We start from the raw sequence: 17,094 nt of genomic DNA, 5'->3' as shown, positions 1-17,094 counted from the left end.
CGCTGTTGCCTTTCTTCCTGGAGGATTCTCCGGATAGTTGTAGATCAGAAAAGCACCCTGCTAGCACGGGAACGCCCATTAACTCCTGAAGGTTGTAATTGCCAGTTTCCTGCAGGATATTTTCAGGGCAGTAATCGAATGGAAAATGTACCCACAGGGGGTTCAGGAACATAAAGGAAGCGACTGCAAACTGCTTCCATGCAGTCTACTACCTTACTAACCTTTCCCCCTCTCCTTTTCTTTACAGACCCTACTGAGATACAAGGAAGATGGAGCCCAGGAATGTTGCTTTGGGGATTTCTCCTGCAGATTAGGCTTTTCTAGAAAGACTGAGCATTTTGTTACATTCATATAGACGATCATCGTCAGTCATGGCCAGCATCATTGCACGTGTGGGTAACAACTGGCAGCAGAATACAGCCCTGCCACCCTGGGCCCATTCCATGTTGAGGTCCCTGAGGGGGAAGGGGAGTCTTGGTCCTTCAAGGGTCAACATGGCAGAAGGAAAGACGAAATTGTTCTCTGGGAGGGTGGTGCCAGCCCAGGAGGAAGAAACCTTTGAAAACTGGCTGATACAAGTCAACGGGGCCCTGCCAGATTGGAATATGTCTGAATAGGAAAAGCTCAAGTGCTTGATGAAAACCCTGAGGGGCCCTGCACAGGAGCTGATGCGTTTACTGCAGACAGCCAACCCCAACCTCAGTGTGGCAAATTTCTTGCATGCCATGAAGTTGGTGTTGGGGATTCTGAAAGCAGTGTCACTGCCCATGGCAAATTTTTTAACACCTTGCAGGCACAAGGGGAGAAAGTCTCCCTTTATGTGATCCGTTTAGAAGTGCAGCTCCAGAATGCTATTCAGGCGGGGATCATAGCTGAGAAAGATGCAAATCAGACACGCCTGCACCATCTTCTTTTAGGGGCTGAGCTGAATGGGGACCTGTTCTTCAGGCTGAAGAATCTTCTCAGGATGTATGCAAATGAGCAGGAGTGTCTCCCCAGTTGCCTGTAGCTAATCAGGACGATAAGGGAGGAAGAGGATTGGAATGATACTTCTATGAAACGGAAGTGGCCCAAAAGATCTGAGCTAATCATGGAGAGGGCAGTAAGCCCCATGGCATTTCAGGGCCCCCAGTCAAGAGCCATCAGCACTGCTGATTGTGCTGTGATAGAAGTAGATGATACCCTTAATGACTTACATGAGGATGTGATCCTGGTGGAGTCTCAGAACCTTCCACTTACATCCATAGGTGCCCCTCCCCTCAGGGTCAGGGCCAGACTTCAGGATCAAATACTGGTCATTGATTCCATAAACAGTTCTCAAGCTCAATCTCCTTCTACCAGTGGTGGTTCTGCATGTAAGAATGATGGTCCTGGGGATATACGTAGAGCCAGGAAGAGAAAATATACTGTGGTGAGGAGGGCCACTCAAAGGAAACCAGTGACAGTAAGAGCAACAAGGGCCAGGTGTTCTGAGAATCTGATCATCACCCTGCAAGAGCTGACACATACAGAGGAGGACACATCAAAAGAGATCCCAGGCAAACACAGTGACCTCTCTGAGCCACAGTAAGGTGCTAGACCCAGCCCTAAGTGAACACTTAACTGTATTCAGAGACTGCTGGTGGGGAAAACTAGGGTAGTCTGGGGGAGGCTTCTATGTGCATGAATTAATCCACGAAGTGGCTTTCTTTGGGGAAGAAGAGGTTGTAGATACCAGCAAAATGAAGAAGACAGCCTGACCTCTGTCCCTGCTTCTCCCTCCATCTGCCTAAGGGTCTATGCGTGTGTCTATTTCCTTGATGATTTTGTTCCTTTTGTGAAAGGAGTACAAGTTATTGTTAAACCTTCAAGGACCGAAGGAAACTATAAAAACTGAAGTACAAATTACCTGAAACTCCCCACCTTTGCATAACCATTGTCAGTCCTTGGATGAATGGCCTTCTAGATATCTCCCTATTCCTGTGTACCAAGATAGATATGCTATACAGATAAAAGTGATCAAATATAACTGTTGTTCTATGCTGTGTATTTTTTCACCAAACAATATATGTTGTGGACTTCTATGTCAATTTATAAGCATCAAGTTTTCTGTCTCTGTGTGAGATTACTTTTAGGAATACAGAAGGAAAATAATAAGAAAACTAAATACAGAAGCTATAAATGGGGGAACTCATACTGCGAAGTGGAGTTTTAACAACCTCATTTACAGATGAGGAAAATGTAAGCTGAAAGGAGCTATCTCCCAAAGAGTCCCCTATCACAACTGACCTATGGCACTGAACTAAATCTGTGTCCATTGGACTTACCTGGTGGTCCAGTGGCTTAGACTCTGTGCTCCCAATGCAGGGGGCCTGGGTTTCAATTCCTGGTCAGGGAACTATATCCCATATGCCACAACGAAGAGTTCGCATGCCTCAACTAAAAGATCCTGCGTGCTGCAACTAAGACCTTGCACAGCCAAATAAATAAATAAATAAATATATATATATTAAAAATAATGCCCCAGTGCTTTCTTAGCTAATACATCTTGAGAAATCTGATGACAGACAGGGGAGGGGGCAATAATAGGAAATGGGTGTTGTATTTCAGGGGCTCCATTCCTGTTCACTTTGGGAAGGGGTGGTGTTCCCTTCCCTGAGCAGATTCCTTAAATTGCTACTACTAATGCTTCTGAACAACACCCTGTGGCAACAAGACTACCCTTTGGGTTGACACTACCCTCTGCCTCCCCCTCAACTGCAGAGAAAGCAGCTGCTCATGAGAGTTCAGTACCAGGAGGCTTGGGACGACTCTGGCTTCACCCTAGCTACATACTAGGGGACGCCAGAAGCCCAAGAACTCCCAGCAAACCTCCCTCTGACCCAAGAAATTGAAATCACTGGGGAAAGATGAAAAACCATCTGGATGCCAGGGCATGTGAAAATACAGGGGACCCCTCCCCCACCACGGGGCAAGATGTAGCTCCAATCAGGCCCCCGAAGCCATGGGGGAGCCCAACATTCTCAGACTCTTATAGGCTTATAGCCTCCATCCTATCCTCTAAATCTGCCCTTGGAAGGAATCTGCCCCCTATTTATCCAAGATTAAAATATCACTCCTCTTTCTACTCACCTTTTCTCAATTTTACTCCATAATCACTTGTTGACTGATTTACACAAATTAAGTTTATGCCGTCATAATTTCTCTCTGGGACCAGACAGAGTATAAAGAAAAATAAATAAATGCTACACCAACCAATGCCCTCCTTTACAGTGGAGTTAGCTTGGGGATTCAGTATAGACCACTTCTTTGATAACCTCTAATTCATCCCCCCTTTCTTCCAGCCTCTATCCTCTTCTATGTCATTTAAAGCTGAAATTGTCTTAAATTTTATTTCTACAAAATGATGCAAATCTGTGAGTTTATTTCATTTCACATGACACTGGCTTTTCTTTTATGCAAGAAGTATGTATTTTCCCTGCTTGGAATACATGGGAGACATGGGGATTCAGATCAGACTGAGGGTAATAGCCAAAACAAAGCTTTTAGATAATTTTTTGTCTGATAGGTTTCATTTAAGATTATGGGTTTTCTTCCTTTCTTTCTCCCTAATCTTATTAGATGCCACGAGATGAAATGAGTTTTGCCAGGAGATGCTAGCCTTTGAAATACCTTCTTTTGCATTATCTCCCTCCTTCTAGATATGATCTTCTCTGACACCCCAGTCTCACAGTTTCCCCTTCTAAGATCTTTTTGATGCCTCTCAGTCTTCTTTGCTGCAACTTCTTTCTCTTCCTGACTGTTCCATAATAATAGTGACAGAAATTAAAATCACCACAACTGTGACTTACTAAAAGCATATTAGGTGTCAGGAACTCCTGTTCTAAGCCCTTTAATGGAATATAGCTCTTTAATCTTCATAGCAATCTCAGAGGGTAGCTACCACTATTTCTAATTTACTATTAATATTAATTACTATTAACTGCCACATATTTCTGGAGAAGGAAATGGCAACCCATTCCTGTATTCCTGCCTAGAGAATCCCATCGACAGAGGAACCTGGCAGACCACGGGGTCACAATGAGTTGGGCACAACTGAGCAACTGAGCATGCATGCACACCACATACTTCAGATGAGGAAACAAGCTGGAAAGGTAGGAAATGACCCAGGATCATGCAGCTAGTTCATGATGAACCGTGGATGACACTCCTGGTTGGCTGACTCCAAAGCTTATTCAGGTTAGCTCTCAGGCACTGTCCTGTATGATGTAGATGCGGTCACTATCTGTGCATGACACATGAGGAGACTGAGGTCTACACACAGGAAGTGATTAGCCAAACGTCATAAGAGTAAGTGGCTTGTGTGTAACACTCAGGGATGGAATCTTTAAGGAACCTTTCTTTGACACAAAAAAAGACTTTTCTACCCTTTCTTTCCCTTTCTCTCCAGGTTGCAACTGCCTGGCAACATCCCCTCCCCCTCCTCACTTGCAGTCACATACCATTTCTGTTTTAAGTGCAAACGGTTGTAAATTTAACATATGCAAGAAGTGAAAGCCACAGAAGTCAGTTGGGGAGAGATGAATTCTTCAATTAGTGGTACTGGGGGGACTTAATTACCTGATTGGAAAAAAGATCAGTTTACTTTCTACCATGACATAAAATATGAATTCCAGATAAATTTGAGAAATAAATGCAGATTTTATGCATGTGTGCACTAATTTTTAATAATATATTGTTGTTATGAAGGGAATGAACAGAATCAAATGTCCAAAAGCAACACCATTTAAAACTGCAAGAAAATAAATATTTATTAAATCTCTGGACTGCAGAAGACTTTCTATGGTTAGGAGTGATGAAAGAAATTATACAGTAAAGGCCAATAACAAAAGATAGCTTTGGCAGAAATAAAAGACTAACAGCAAGCTGAGAAATATTGAGAACAAATAATAAGACAATAATAACAGCAAACTTTTATTGTAGATAGCTAACACTTACTAAGCTCTTACACAGTACCAGGCATATTCTAAGAGCTCAACATGGCTTCATTTCATTCTCATAATAAATCCTGATATAGATCCTAATATTATCTCCAGGTTCTAAAACATTCTTATTTAAGGGGGAAAAAACAGAAAGCATAAAATGTAAATATACACCTTAATAAATTATTGTACAGCAAACCACCAGAAAGATCAAGAAATAAAACATTAGCAGAACTCCTGAAATTCCTGTGAGCCACTGTAAAATCGCAACCTGTTGACTTTCCCCTAAAGGAAACCACTCTCATGATAGTTCTAGCTATTACTTTTATTATTAATTATTATTTTATGGCTTTTCTTTAGAGCTTTACAACTCAAATATGAATCTCCAACACTTTTTTTAACATTATTTAAACAGAACTAATGATACCAAACTCGAGTCTCTGTTGCCTCTCACTCACTCAGCAAGGCCAATCTACCAACACTGGTTGTGAAACAAGTACAGTGTTTATTGCAGGGCACCATGCAAGGAAAACGGGCAGCTAATGCTCAAAGACTGAACTTCCCAGTGGCTTGCAGGGAATGGTTAAAGGCAACACTTGGGGTAAGGTCTACAGCTCAATGACTTGCTTTTGACTAGTTGGTGGTGAAGTAATAGTGTGATGTTTTGGGAATCTTAATCATCAGCTTTCCTCATTTCTTAATGTGCCCCTAAGACTCTTTAACCCTGACCTACTATAGACTTTAACATGTAATATTTAAAGGCCAATTAGCTCTCAGTTCAGTTCAGTCGCTCAGTCGTGTCCGACTCTTTGTGATCCCATGAATCGCAGCACGCCAGGCCTCCTGTCCATCACCAACTCCCGGAGTTCACTCAGACTCAGGTCCATCGAGTCAGTGATGCCATCCAGCCATCTCATCCTCTGTCGTCCCCTTCTCCTCCTGACCCCAATCCCTCCCAGCATCAGAGTCTTTTCCAATGAGTCAACTCTTCACATGAGGTGGCCAAAGTACTGGAATTTCAGCTTTAGCATCATTCCTTCCAAAGAACACCCAGGACCGATCTCCTTTAGAATGGACTGGTTGGATCTCGTTGCAGTCCAAGGGACTCTCGAGTCTTCTCCAACACCACAGTTCAAAAGCACCAATTCTTTGGCACTCAGCTTTCTAAGAAATCACAAAATTACCTAAACTTTCAAATAGTTTGGGGAGTTGTATCTAAACTTCTTTAATGAACTTTTCAAATACACACAAAGGTATATCGAATGGTATAATGAACCCCCATCTCCCATCACCCAGCTTCAAGAATTATCAACATTTTTGACTCTTGATTCATCTATAATCCTTCATATTTTTAATGGGTTATTTTTACAGCACTTACTAAATATCATATTAAATGCTATGATTCTTCTGTACTCTATCCATACTTATATTTCCCCTTTTTCCATTCTGAATATTTTTTATTGGGGTTAAATTCATATAACATAAAATCTCCCATTTTAAGTGTACAATCTAGTGGCATTTGGAATACATTTTTTTTAAAATTTCCTTTATTCTCAGTAGATTTTTCCAAAAGTTTACTAGACTTTTAGACAAATTTGATTTAGCTGACTTTTCTATTGTTTGTTTTCCACTTCTTTGATTTCTACTCTTATCTTTACCAGATGTTCCCTTATACCTTAACTAAATTATTATATTGGACATATGCTGCATATATTTTCAGTCTCTTTTGCAGTCTTCATTTAAAATATATACTCTTTAGCTTTAAATTTGCTTTTGAGTGTTGTTTGAGGTGTATTCTACAAGCTTGGCTGAAACTCAGATCTTTCATTATCATTCAGTTCTACATGTTTAATTATCCATTTCCAGCAGTTTCAGGTGCTTCTCTGAAGACCAATGGCAGAATTCAGCCTCAAGACAGTCACAGGTTTCTGTAGACTTCTAGATCCACAAGTTCCAACCATTTTACCATCACCTTAGCTAAATATCACATCTTGAGGTACTCAAATTAAAAAATGGATGATCTCACTTGCATTTTCTGGAATGAGAAATTTTTTTGGCTTTTTTGTTTGGTCATGCTACATCCTCCTTTTGTGAAAATGCAACTACCCTCAATAACATATGGATGAAAAAGAAGATAATCAGAAATTTAGTTTCAAGCAGGACATGTTGCTATACTGTACTGACTAAACCATATTCTTGAATCTAGCTTTTGGGAGTTGGGTACTGGCTAGGTGATTGAGCACTGTCTGAGCTCTTTGAGTAGTGATACTGTGATTCCAATCTGAATATTGTACTTTGTATAAAAGTGGCCAGTCAGGTTCCCTATGGAGGGGTTGGGCAGTTTGATCAAGAGAGGAGGGACATGATTTGGACAGTCTTGAAACCCTGGCTCTTTTTGTTACAAGTTGTATGAATTTGTGCTCTGTGCTTCACCTTCCTCATTGGTAAACTGGAGTAATAACAGGAAGTCCCTCAAAGGGTTGTGGTAAGAATTAAATGTGTGAGCATTTGCAAAGCTTTAAAGAGTGCCCAGTGCATTTTAAGCACTGTGCCACAGAATACCATTACAACTGCATCAAATGCTTCTCTCCAAACTTTCTGAACAAGCTTGTAGACATTACCTAAGCCCTCTCTCTCAGCCTCTTCACAGGGAACTTTATTAAACTCAGTAGCTTTAGGCTCCTTTACCCATGTAGAAGAGGGTGAGAATAAAAATCCTTTAAGAGCTAACCAAATAGTTCCTCTTGGAACAGGAACTGTCTTTGCTTAGGAACACACCTGCAGGGATGCTTGTTTAGCTGGAGAAGGGAGTGAGGATCCAGCTGAGATGGCCTGGATCTAGACGAAGATAGCAGCTTTACTTCTTTGCAGAAGGAACTCTGGGAAATGGGAGGTGCTAAGCCAAGGAGACCAGGAGCTCAAGAGCCAGGCAGGAAGCTGAATGGAAGAGAAGTGTGAGTGAAACTGCCCTGAGATTCATTTGTGTAATTTGCTGATTGGCTAATTTATTGGCTGGCCTTTAAATAAATAATTTGTTTTAACATTGTTCAGTGTAGCATATGCTCAATTAATATAAAACAGCTTTCAAATACAGAAAGGAACAAAGTAAAAGTGAAAGCTAATCTGATTCCCCACAGTCTAGTCTGGTCTATGTTCTTCCAGATCTGCTTTTATACAAAAACAAACATAAAAATCAGGTCATAGGAGGCACTTGGCTCTGAGATTTTTTTTCATGTTGTCTGCTGTGTTGAGATGAACTTCCTACACTCTCCCAAACCATCAGCAAGATCCTACAACCTGCCTTGTGCTGGCAGGTCTTTGGACAAGATATTTGATATCTGTCAGCAGTTTCTTTCAGTGAAACTATCAGGGAGAAATTACAGTTTTACCTCCCTACATTCATATAATATTAATACAGCCACTGCTCACGGTGCCCTTACTCTGTATCTGGCAGTCCCTTCAGTGTTTTACTTCAATTCTCACATTACTTTCTCACAACAACCCTTTGGAAGTCAGTCCCACTATTATTGCCATGTGGGTTCACAAACAGGATGTGATAGGCCCAAAAGCTAAAAACAGGATCAATAAGAAGGAACATAAACATGTCAGAGGCAGGACTTACACCTGCAATGTCTCTTTAAATCCTCGTCATGACCTTACGAGGGAGCTGTCACCACAAAGGAGGCAAATAAGGCTGCAGGGTTTACAGATCTTAAGCCACCGAGAACCTAGCAGTTTTATAACTATATCCCTTCCTGCCGAATTGATGAAAGCAAGCAAGGAAAAAAGCAAAGATTTAAATGAATGGAGATGAGAGGATAACAGATAGGAAGGCCAGGGGTCTCCAAACAGAGGAAATAAGCTGCAAGTGTCAGACATTTTTTCTCTCTCTCTTAAATGGCAGGAGGAAACAAACTAATGTTATATTTTCCCCCTTCTTTATACAAATTTAAAAAGAGGTTTTTCTTAAAATTCTGTGTTGCCATAATGACACCTGGTTCCACCTGAACTTAACTTTTCTCAAACCTTGAGCTAACCAATGCATTTTTCTTACGGAAATGTTTGTCTTAAGCTATGTTAATGTACTATGCATTTATCCTAGACTCTGTCTTCAATTTGGTTCCACCTAAAGGCTCAGAACTGACTTGACAAACCAGTATGTTATACTCATACACTGTTCTCCTAATCTATGTTAATGAAACTATATATTTGTTTGGAAATCTGCCTTTCTTCAAGATTTATGTCAACTGTTTCATGGTCCGGGATGACCCACCTGGTGCCAATGTTATCTCAATGCATGTTGTGGGTGAGGGCCCTGGTGACATTCTCTGAGTTTTGAGACATTTCCTTTCTCTAATTAGCAGACTGCTAGTAGCTATATAATATCCAGCTAAGACTAGCAGCAGGGCACTCTTTCTGCCCCCTTCTGATGTCTATGTCAGAAGCTTTCTCTATCTCCTTTATACTTTAATAAAACTTTATTACACAAAAGCTCTGAGTGATCAAGCCTCATCTCTGGCCCCAGATTTAATTCTTCTCCTCCAGAGGCCAAGAATCCTGGCGTCTTTTGTGGTTCAGCAGCAACCTTTCAAAGAGACATGCAGCATTCACTGACTAGAAGACTTAATATAGGAAAGACATCAGTTCTCCCCAAAGTGATCTCTAGATCACTAAACAATTAGTACAAGTAGCTTGGCGGTAAAGAATCTGCCTGCTAAGGCAGGAAATGCAGGAGATGTGGGTTCCATCCCTGGGTCATGAAGATCCCCTAGTGAAGGAAATGGAAACGCACTGCAGTATTCTTGCCTGGGAAATGCCATGCACAAAGGAGCCTGGCGGGCTGCAGTCCATGGGGTCACAAAGAATCAGACACGACTTAGTCAATAAACAACAACAACAGTGCACTCACTAGAACATTAAATACCTGTAAAGCATTTACAGGGCTTCCCAGTTGGCCAAGTGGTAAAGAATCCGCCTGCCAATGCAGGAGTCTCAGGAGACGTGGGTTCAATCCCTGGGTTGGGAAGGTCCCCTGGAGTAGGAAATGACAACCCACTCCAGTATTCTTGCCTGGGAAATCTCATGGACAGAGGAGATTAGCAGACTACAGTCCATGGCGTCACAAAGAGTTGGCTATGACTGAGTACACACATACATACACCCAGGAAGATTTTTCATAGATATAGAGAAGCTTATTCTAAACTTTGTGAGGAAATTCAAAGTAACTATGATAGCTAAAACAATTCTGAAAAAGAATAAACTGAGAAGAATCACTCTACCTAATGATAAGATTTATTATATAGATATAGCAAATTGAGACAGTGTGATATTAGAGGAATGAGAGACACAGGTCAGAGGAAACAAAGAAAGAACCCAGAAACAGACCAACACAAATATACCCGACTGATTTTTGACAAAGGTGTAAAAAATTTCAATAGAAGAATACCTCTTTTAAAATGGTGCTTGAACAATGGAACATCCACAGGCAAAAAAAAAGAAAACAAACCTTCAACGTGAACTTTGCATAAGATACAAAAATTAACTAAAAATAAAACATGGACTTAGGTATAAAATATAAAACTATAAAACTTTTATAAAAGACACTTACTCCTTGGAAGAAAAGTTATGACCAACCTAGATAGTATATTCAAAAGCAGAGACACTACTTTGCTGACTAAGGTCTATCTAGTCAAGGCTATGGTTTTTCCTGTGGTCATGTATGGATGTGAGAGTTGGACTGTGAAGAAGGCTGAGTGCCGAAGAATTGATGCTTCTGAAGTGTGGTGTTGGAGAAGACTCTTGAGAGTCCCTTGGACTGCAAGGAGATCCAACCAGTCCATTCTGAAGGAGATCAGCCCTGGGATTTCTTTGGAAGGAATGATGCTAAAGCTGAAGCTCCAGTACTTTGGCTACCTCATGCGAACAGTTGACTCATTGGAAAAGACTCTGATGCTGGGAGGGATTGGGGGCAGGAGGAGAAGGGGACGACCGAGGATGAGATGGCTAGATGGCATCACGGACTCGATGGACGTGAGTCTGAGTGAACTCCAGGAGATGGTGATGGACAGGGAGGCCTGATGTGCTGCGATTCATGGGGTCGCAAAGAGTCGGACACGACTGAGCGACTGAACTGAACTGATAAAACTTTTAGTCGGAAAACATGAGGAAAATCTTTGGGACCTCGATCTTGCTGAAAAGATCTAAGAACTAGACACCAAAAACCATAACATACATCACAACAAACTGTGGAAAATTCCTAAAGAGATGGGAATACCAGACCACCTTGCCTGTCTCCTGAGAAACCTGTATGCAGGTCAAGAAGCAACAGTTAGAACTGGACATGGAAAAATGGACTGATTCAAAATTGGGAAATGAGTATATCAAGGCTGTACCCTGTCACCCTGCTTATTTAACTTATATGCAGAGTGTATCATGCAAAATGCCAGGCTGGACAAAGCACAAGCTTGAATCAAGATTGCCAGGAGAAATATCAATAACCTCAGATATGCAGATGACACCACTTTAATGGCAGAAAGCAAAGAGGAACTAAAGAGCCTCTTGATGAAGGTCAAAGAGGAGAGTGAAAAAGCTGGCTTAAAGGTCAACATTCTAAAAACTAAGATCATGGCATCTGGTCCCATCACTTCATGGCAAATAGACAGGGAAAAAATGGAAACAGTGGCAGATTTTATTTTCTTGGGCTCCAAAATCACTGCCAATGGCGACTGCAGCCATGAAATTAAAAGATGTTTGGTCCTCAGAAGAAAAGCTCTGGAAACCTAGACAGTGTTCTAAAAAGCAGAGACATCACTCTGCTGACAAATGTCCAAACAGCAAAGCTATAATTTTTCCAGTAGTCATGTATGTATGTGAGAGTTGGACCATAAAGAAGGCTGAGAAGAATTGATGCTTTTGAACTGTGGTGCTGGAGAAGACTCTTGAGAGTTCCCTGGACTACAAGGAGATCAAACCAGTTGATCCTAAAGGAAGTCAACCCTGAATATTCCATTGGAAGGACCGAGGTTAAAGCTGAAGCTCCAACACTTTGGCCACCTGATGCAAAGGGCTGACTCACTGGAAAAGAACCCTGATGCTGGCAAAGATTGAGGACAGGAGGAGAAGGGGAAGACAGAGGATAAGATGGTTGGATGTATCATCAACTCAATGGACATGAGTTTGAGCAAACTCTGGGAGACTGTGAAGTACAGGGAAGCCTGGCATGCTGCAGTCCATGGGGTCGCAAAGAGCTGGGCATGACTTAAGTTACTGAACAACAAAGGAAAAAAAAAAATTAATTGGCTTTCACCAAAATTAAGAATTCTTGTGCTGTAATAAAGCCTGTTAAGAGGATGAAAAGATAAGCAACAGATTTGGAGAAAATATCTGCAAACCTCATACCCAACAAATAATTGGTTTCTAGAATATATAACAAATTCTCACAACTCAACAGTAAAAAACAAATGATACAGTAAGAAAATGAGCAAAAGACATGAATAGAATCTCACCAAAGAAGACATATGGATGGCAAAGTAGCACATGAAAAGATGTTCAACATCATTACCTAATTAGAGTAATGCAAATAAAAACCACAATAAGCTACAATTAAGGAAATGGCAACCCACTCCAGTGTTCTTGCCTGGAGAACCCCAGGGACGGGGGAGCCTGGTGGGCTGCCGTCTCTAGGGCTGCACAGAGTCGGACACAACTGAAGCGACGCAGCAGCAGTAGCAGCAGCAGTGTACTCATTAGAATGGGTAAAATATAAAATAGTAATACCAAATGTTGGCAAAGCTGTGGAAAATGGAATCTTCTATACAATACTGCTAGGAATGTAAAATAGTAAGGCTCTAGGAATCATCCTAGCAGTTTCCTATAAAACTAAACACGCATTTACCATGACCCCACAAGCAAACTTTGGAGCATCTATCCCAGAGAAATGAGAAGAAGCTGTGGTGCATATACACAATGCAATATTACTCAGCTATAAAAAAGAATGCACTTGAGTCAGTTCTAATGAGGTGGATGAACCTAGAACCTATTATGCAAAGTGAAGTAAGTAAGAAGGAGAAAGACAAATATCATGTATTAATACATATATATGAAATCTAGAAATATGGTATGGATAAACCTATCTACAGGGCAGCAGTGGAGATGCAGACATAGAGAACAGACTTCTGGACACAGTGAGGGAGAGAGAAGGGGGACGATTTGAGAAAGTAGCACTGAAACATATACATTACCATATGTAAAATAGATAGCCAGTGGGATTTTGCTGTATGATGCAGGGAGCTTAAATCAGGTGCTGTGTGACAACCTAGAGGGGTGGGGTGGGGAGGGAGGTGGGAGAGAGGTTAAAGAGGGAGGGGACATATACATAGCTATGGCTGATTCATGTTGATGTATGGCAGAAACCATCATAATATTGTAAAGTAATTACCTTCCAATTAAAAATAAAAGATTAAAAATCCTGTATATGAATAATCAGAGCAGCTTTATTCATAATAGCAAAAGCAGGGAACACCCCAAATGTCCTTCAATTAGCAACTGGATAAATAAACTCTGGTATATCCATCCAGTGGAATACTACTCAGCAATAAAAAGGAACAAACTATTAATATAGGGACTAGGATGGACCTCCAAGGGCATTTCACTCAGTGAAAAACGTCAATTCTCAAAGGTTACATATTATAGGATTCCATTTATATAAATGCCAAACTATAGAGATTGAGAAGAGATTAATTGTTGCCAGGGTATAAGGATGGAGCTGGGGGCTGAGAATATAAAGGGGTAGCACAAGGGAGCACTTCTGAGATAACTGAAAGTGTTAGTCACTCAGTCCTATTTGGCCCTTTGAGACCCCATGGACTGTAGCCTGCCAGGCTCCTCTGCCATGAAATTCTCCAGGCTGAAGTGGGTTGTCATTCCCTTCTCCAGGGTATCTTCCTGATCCAGGGATCTTACCTGGGTCTCCTAGATTGCAGGCAAATTCTTTTTTTTTTTTTTTTTTACCTGCACTGTAAGCACGTTTTGCAGGCAAATTCTTTACCGTCTGAGCCATGAGGGAAAAACTGAGATAAATGAACAGTTTTATATATTGACTGTGGTGGTGGTTATACAAATCTATACATGGGGTAAAACTGTATAGAGCTACATGCACGCACAAAAATGAAACAATGTAAAAAGTGACGACAACTGAAAAAGGTCTATAATCTAATTAACATTATTGTACCAACATCAATTTCCTGGACTTGACATTTTACAGGTACATGATTTCCTTGGAAGGAATGATGCTAAAGCTGAAACTCCAGTACTTTGGCCCCCTCATGCGAAGAGTTGACTCATTGGAAAAGACTCTGATGCTGGGAGGGATTGGGGGCAGGAGGAGAAGGGGACGAGCGAGGATGAAATGGCTGGATGGCATCACGGACTCGATGGACGTGAGTCTGAGTGAACTCCGGGAGTTGGTGATGGACAGGGAGGCCTGGCGTGCTGCGATTCATGGGGTCGCAAAGATTCGGACACGACGGAGCGACTGAACTGAACTGAACTGAAGATACCATCATTGGGGAAATCTGATGACGAGCACATGGATCTCTAAGCACTGCTTTTACAACTTCTTGTGAGGCCATAATACTTTAAAAACAAAAAAGGTCTTTTAAAAAGTTGTTGTGGGATTTCCCGAGTTGAGAGTCGCCTTGGCGACTTTAATTACTAGACTCATTGCATGCTAGTTCCTTTTCATGCACAGCTGGAGTAGTTTAAAACTTCCTCTTCCTTCTGGCAAGTTTTGCAAATGTGTTCAAAGGAAGTACACTAGTGCTTCTTTTCAAAAATTCTGACAGCTTTTTTATAATATCGTTTAAAATGTGAACAGAGTAAAAAGAGATCACTACTATTTTCCTGGAGAAGGAAATGGCAATCCACTCCAGGACTATTGCCTGGAGAATCCCATGGACAGAGGAGTCTGGTAGGCTACAGTCCATGGGGTCGCAGAGTCGGACATGACTGAGCGACTTCACTTTCACTTTCACTATTTTCTTGGACTCTAAAGACTTTTACTTATGTAGGTTACAGATCTACTAATATTTACTATATTCAAAATAAAAACTGAAAATATCTAAAAATATTTATTAACTCATTAAAATAACAATAAATCCACTACGTGTTAATATAAACAATACATTTTATTAAAATAACTATTTTCCAAAATAAAAAATAATTTAGAAATGTTTTCTTTTTTGAAAAGCTCTGTAATGTTTGCCTTAATATAAGACAGCTAGACTCTTACTTGCTTCATCACTGTGGTATGGTTGTGGTTATTTTGGTTGACATATATGAAGAAAATTTAACCTTATGGAGATATGTAGTGGGAAAAAGGAGGAGTTCCTAGGCACTTTGAATGGATTTCAGGTGTCAGGTGTCTCCAGGGTCCTCAGACCACACTTGGAAAATCACTGTGCTGGAGAAACACACTGAAATATTTACAAAGGAAATGTTAGGATGTCTGAAATTTGCATTAAAATACTTCAACACACACACACACACATCAGTTCTCATTATATGGGGTAGTTATATCCAATAGAATTACCTTGAACAGTGAACTAGCAGATACTGAGCCACTGCTCCTAGTGTACATACAGGGTGACGTTCCTGCAAACCCCTGGTCACATTCTCATCAACCAATCAACATATAATCTTTTTTGCCATTTTATTTATTTAAATTGAAGGATAATTGCTTTACAGAATTTTGTGGTTTACTGTCAATCATGAACAAGAATTAGCCATAGGTACATTTGTATTTCTGTTTAAAGACACTTCATTTTATAGTTCTTAAAATAATGAATTATATATGCACTATTCCTTTATCATACTGAGAAGGGTCTAACATTTTCTTGTTCCTGAGTAACAAGATCTTAAATATCTTTGGCTCTCAGCCTCAAAACAATGTTGTTTATTATGCTTTGTAAAGTTTGGTTGCCATCTTACAAATCCACAAATTTAGCTAGTTATCCATCTTTTCCATAGGTTCATTGCACACAACAGATAGTATTTTCGTGATTTCTGGATGGTGTCACATATAGGTCAGCAAATTTCCTCTTCCCTTTTCTTGATTTACCTTATTGTTAAATCAAGAAATTGAACTCACAGCCAACATCACCATAGCTCATGCCTGAAGGAAACTTATCTAATACATGCATTTTTCTCCGTAAACCACATCACAGTCTTCTTATTATGTCAGCTTCTGAACTCTGTTCACTCCCTTACCTTCACTGAGGGATATGGCATCCCAATTAATGTTTTCTTTTCCACTCTCAAGTTTTTCCATTACCTAAAGTAATTTCTCAAGTTCCATGTTTTCACTCATGCAGTACCCTGGCCTCTCATTCTCTTGATTTTCTTGTCTGCCTCCAACGACTTTCTTCCATGTTCATACCCTGAACATTGTGATCACCTAGAATTCTTTATCTTTGAAACAGTTTAGTCTACTTCTGTCTCTTCACCTCATTCTCTCTCGTATTCACACTGTACTAATTCTTCAAGCTTATCAAGACCTCCTTGATCCCTTTATTTTTCTCCCAGTATGGGTTATCATTTCCTTATTTTTTATTTTATATCTTATAATCAATCACTTTAACCTCTCTGACCAATACTCTCACCAAACCTTGACCTAAGACATCAGCTCTGAATCCATGCAAGGATAGTCTTTTCTCTTTATGCCATGACTTTAAAATATCAGGCTTCCCAGATGGCTCAGTGATAAAGACTGCCTGCCAATGCAGGAGACACAGGAGATTCAAGTTCAATTCCTGGGTAGGGAAGATTCCTTGGAGGAGGGCATGGCAATCCACTCCAGTATTCTTGCCTGGAGAATCCAATGGACAAAGGTGCCTAGCGGGCTGCAGTGTGTGTATCCTTAAAGAAAATATCATAGGTATAATGATCAGCGCTCTCTCATTTTTGTGGTTTTCAATCCAATAATGCATGGAAATCCACCAGGCACAAAATCCACAAAATTTTAGTCAGTTCCCGCTCTCACTTCTCAAAACAGCTCTTCTAAATCTTCATTGCCATCCTCAAGCCCAATACCTATTTCTGCTCACAACATTCTCATTAGACAGAATAAACTCTTAGT

The 17,094-nt window shown here is 40.6% G+C and overlaps 1 protein-coding gene across 1 annotated transcript; it reads left to right on the top strand.

Annotated features, from left to right (window-relative positions):
• Positions 1–371: 371 nt before the first annotated feature.
• Positions 372–1,570, top strand: ZCCHC18 (zinc finger CCHC-type containing 18). Its single transcript, XM_052663770.1, is given in 4 exon segments — positions 372–735; positions 738–1,400; positions 1,403–1,470; positions 1,472–1,570. Coding segments are annotated over 4 exon segments (1,194 nt in total).
• The last annotated feature ends 15,524 nt before the right edge of the window (positions 1,571–17,094 follow it).

The sequence above is a fragment of the Budorcas taxicolor genome, chromosome X (assembly GCF_023091745.1).
Source record: "Budorcas taxicolor isolate Tak-1 chromosome X, Takin1.1, whole genome shotgun sequence".
In the NCBI taxonomy this organism is placed as follows: domain Eukaryota; kingdom Metazoa; phylum Chordata; class Mammalia; order Artiodactyla; family Bovidae; genus Budorcas; species Budorcas taxicolor.
Note: the sequence above shows the minus strand (reverse complement) of the source record. Positions and strands in the feature narration are given on the sequence as shown.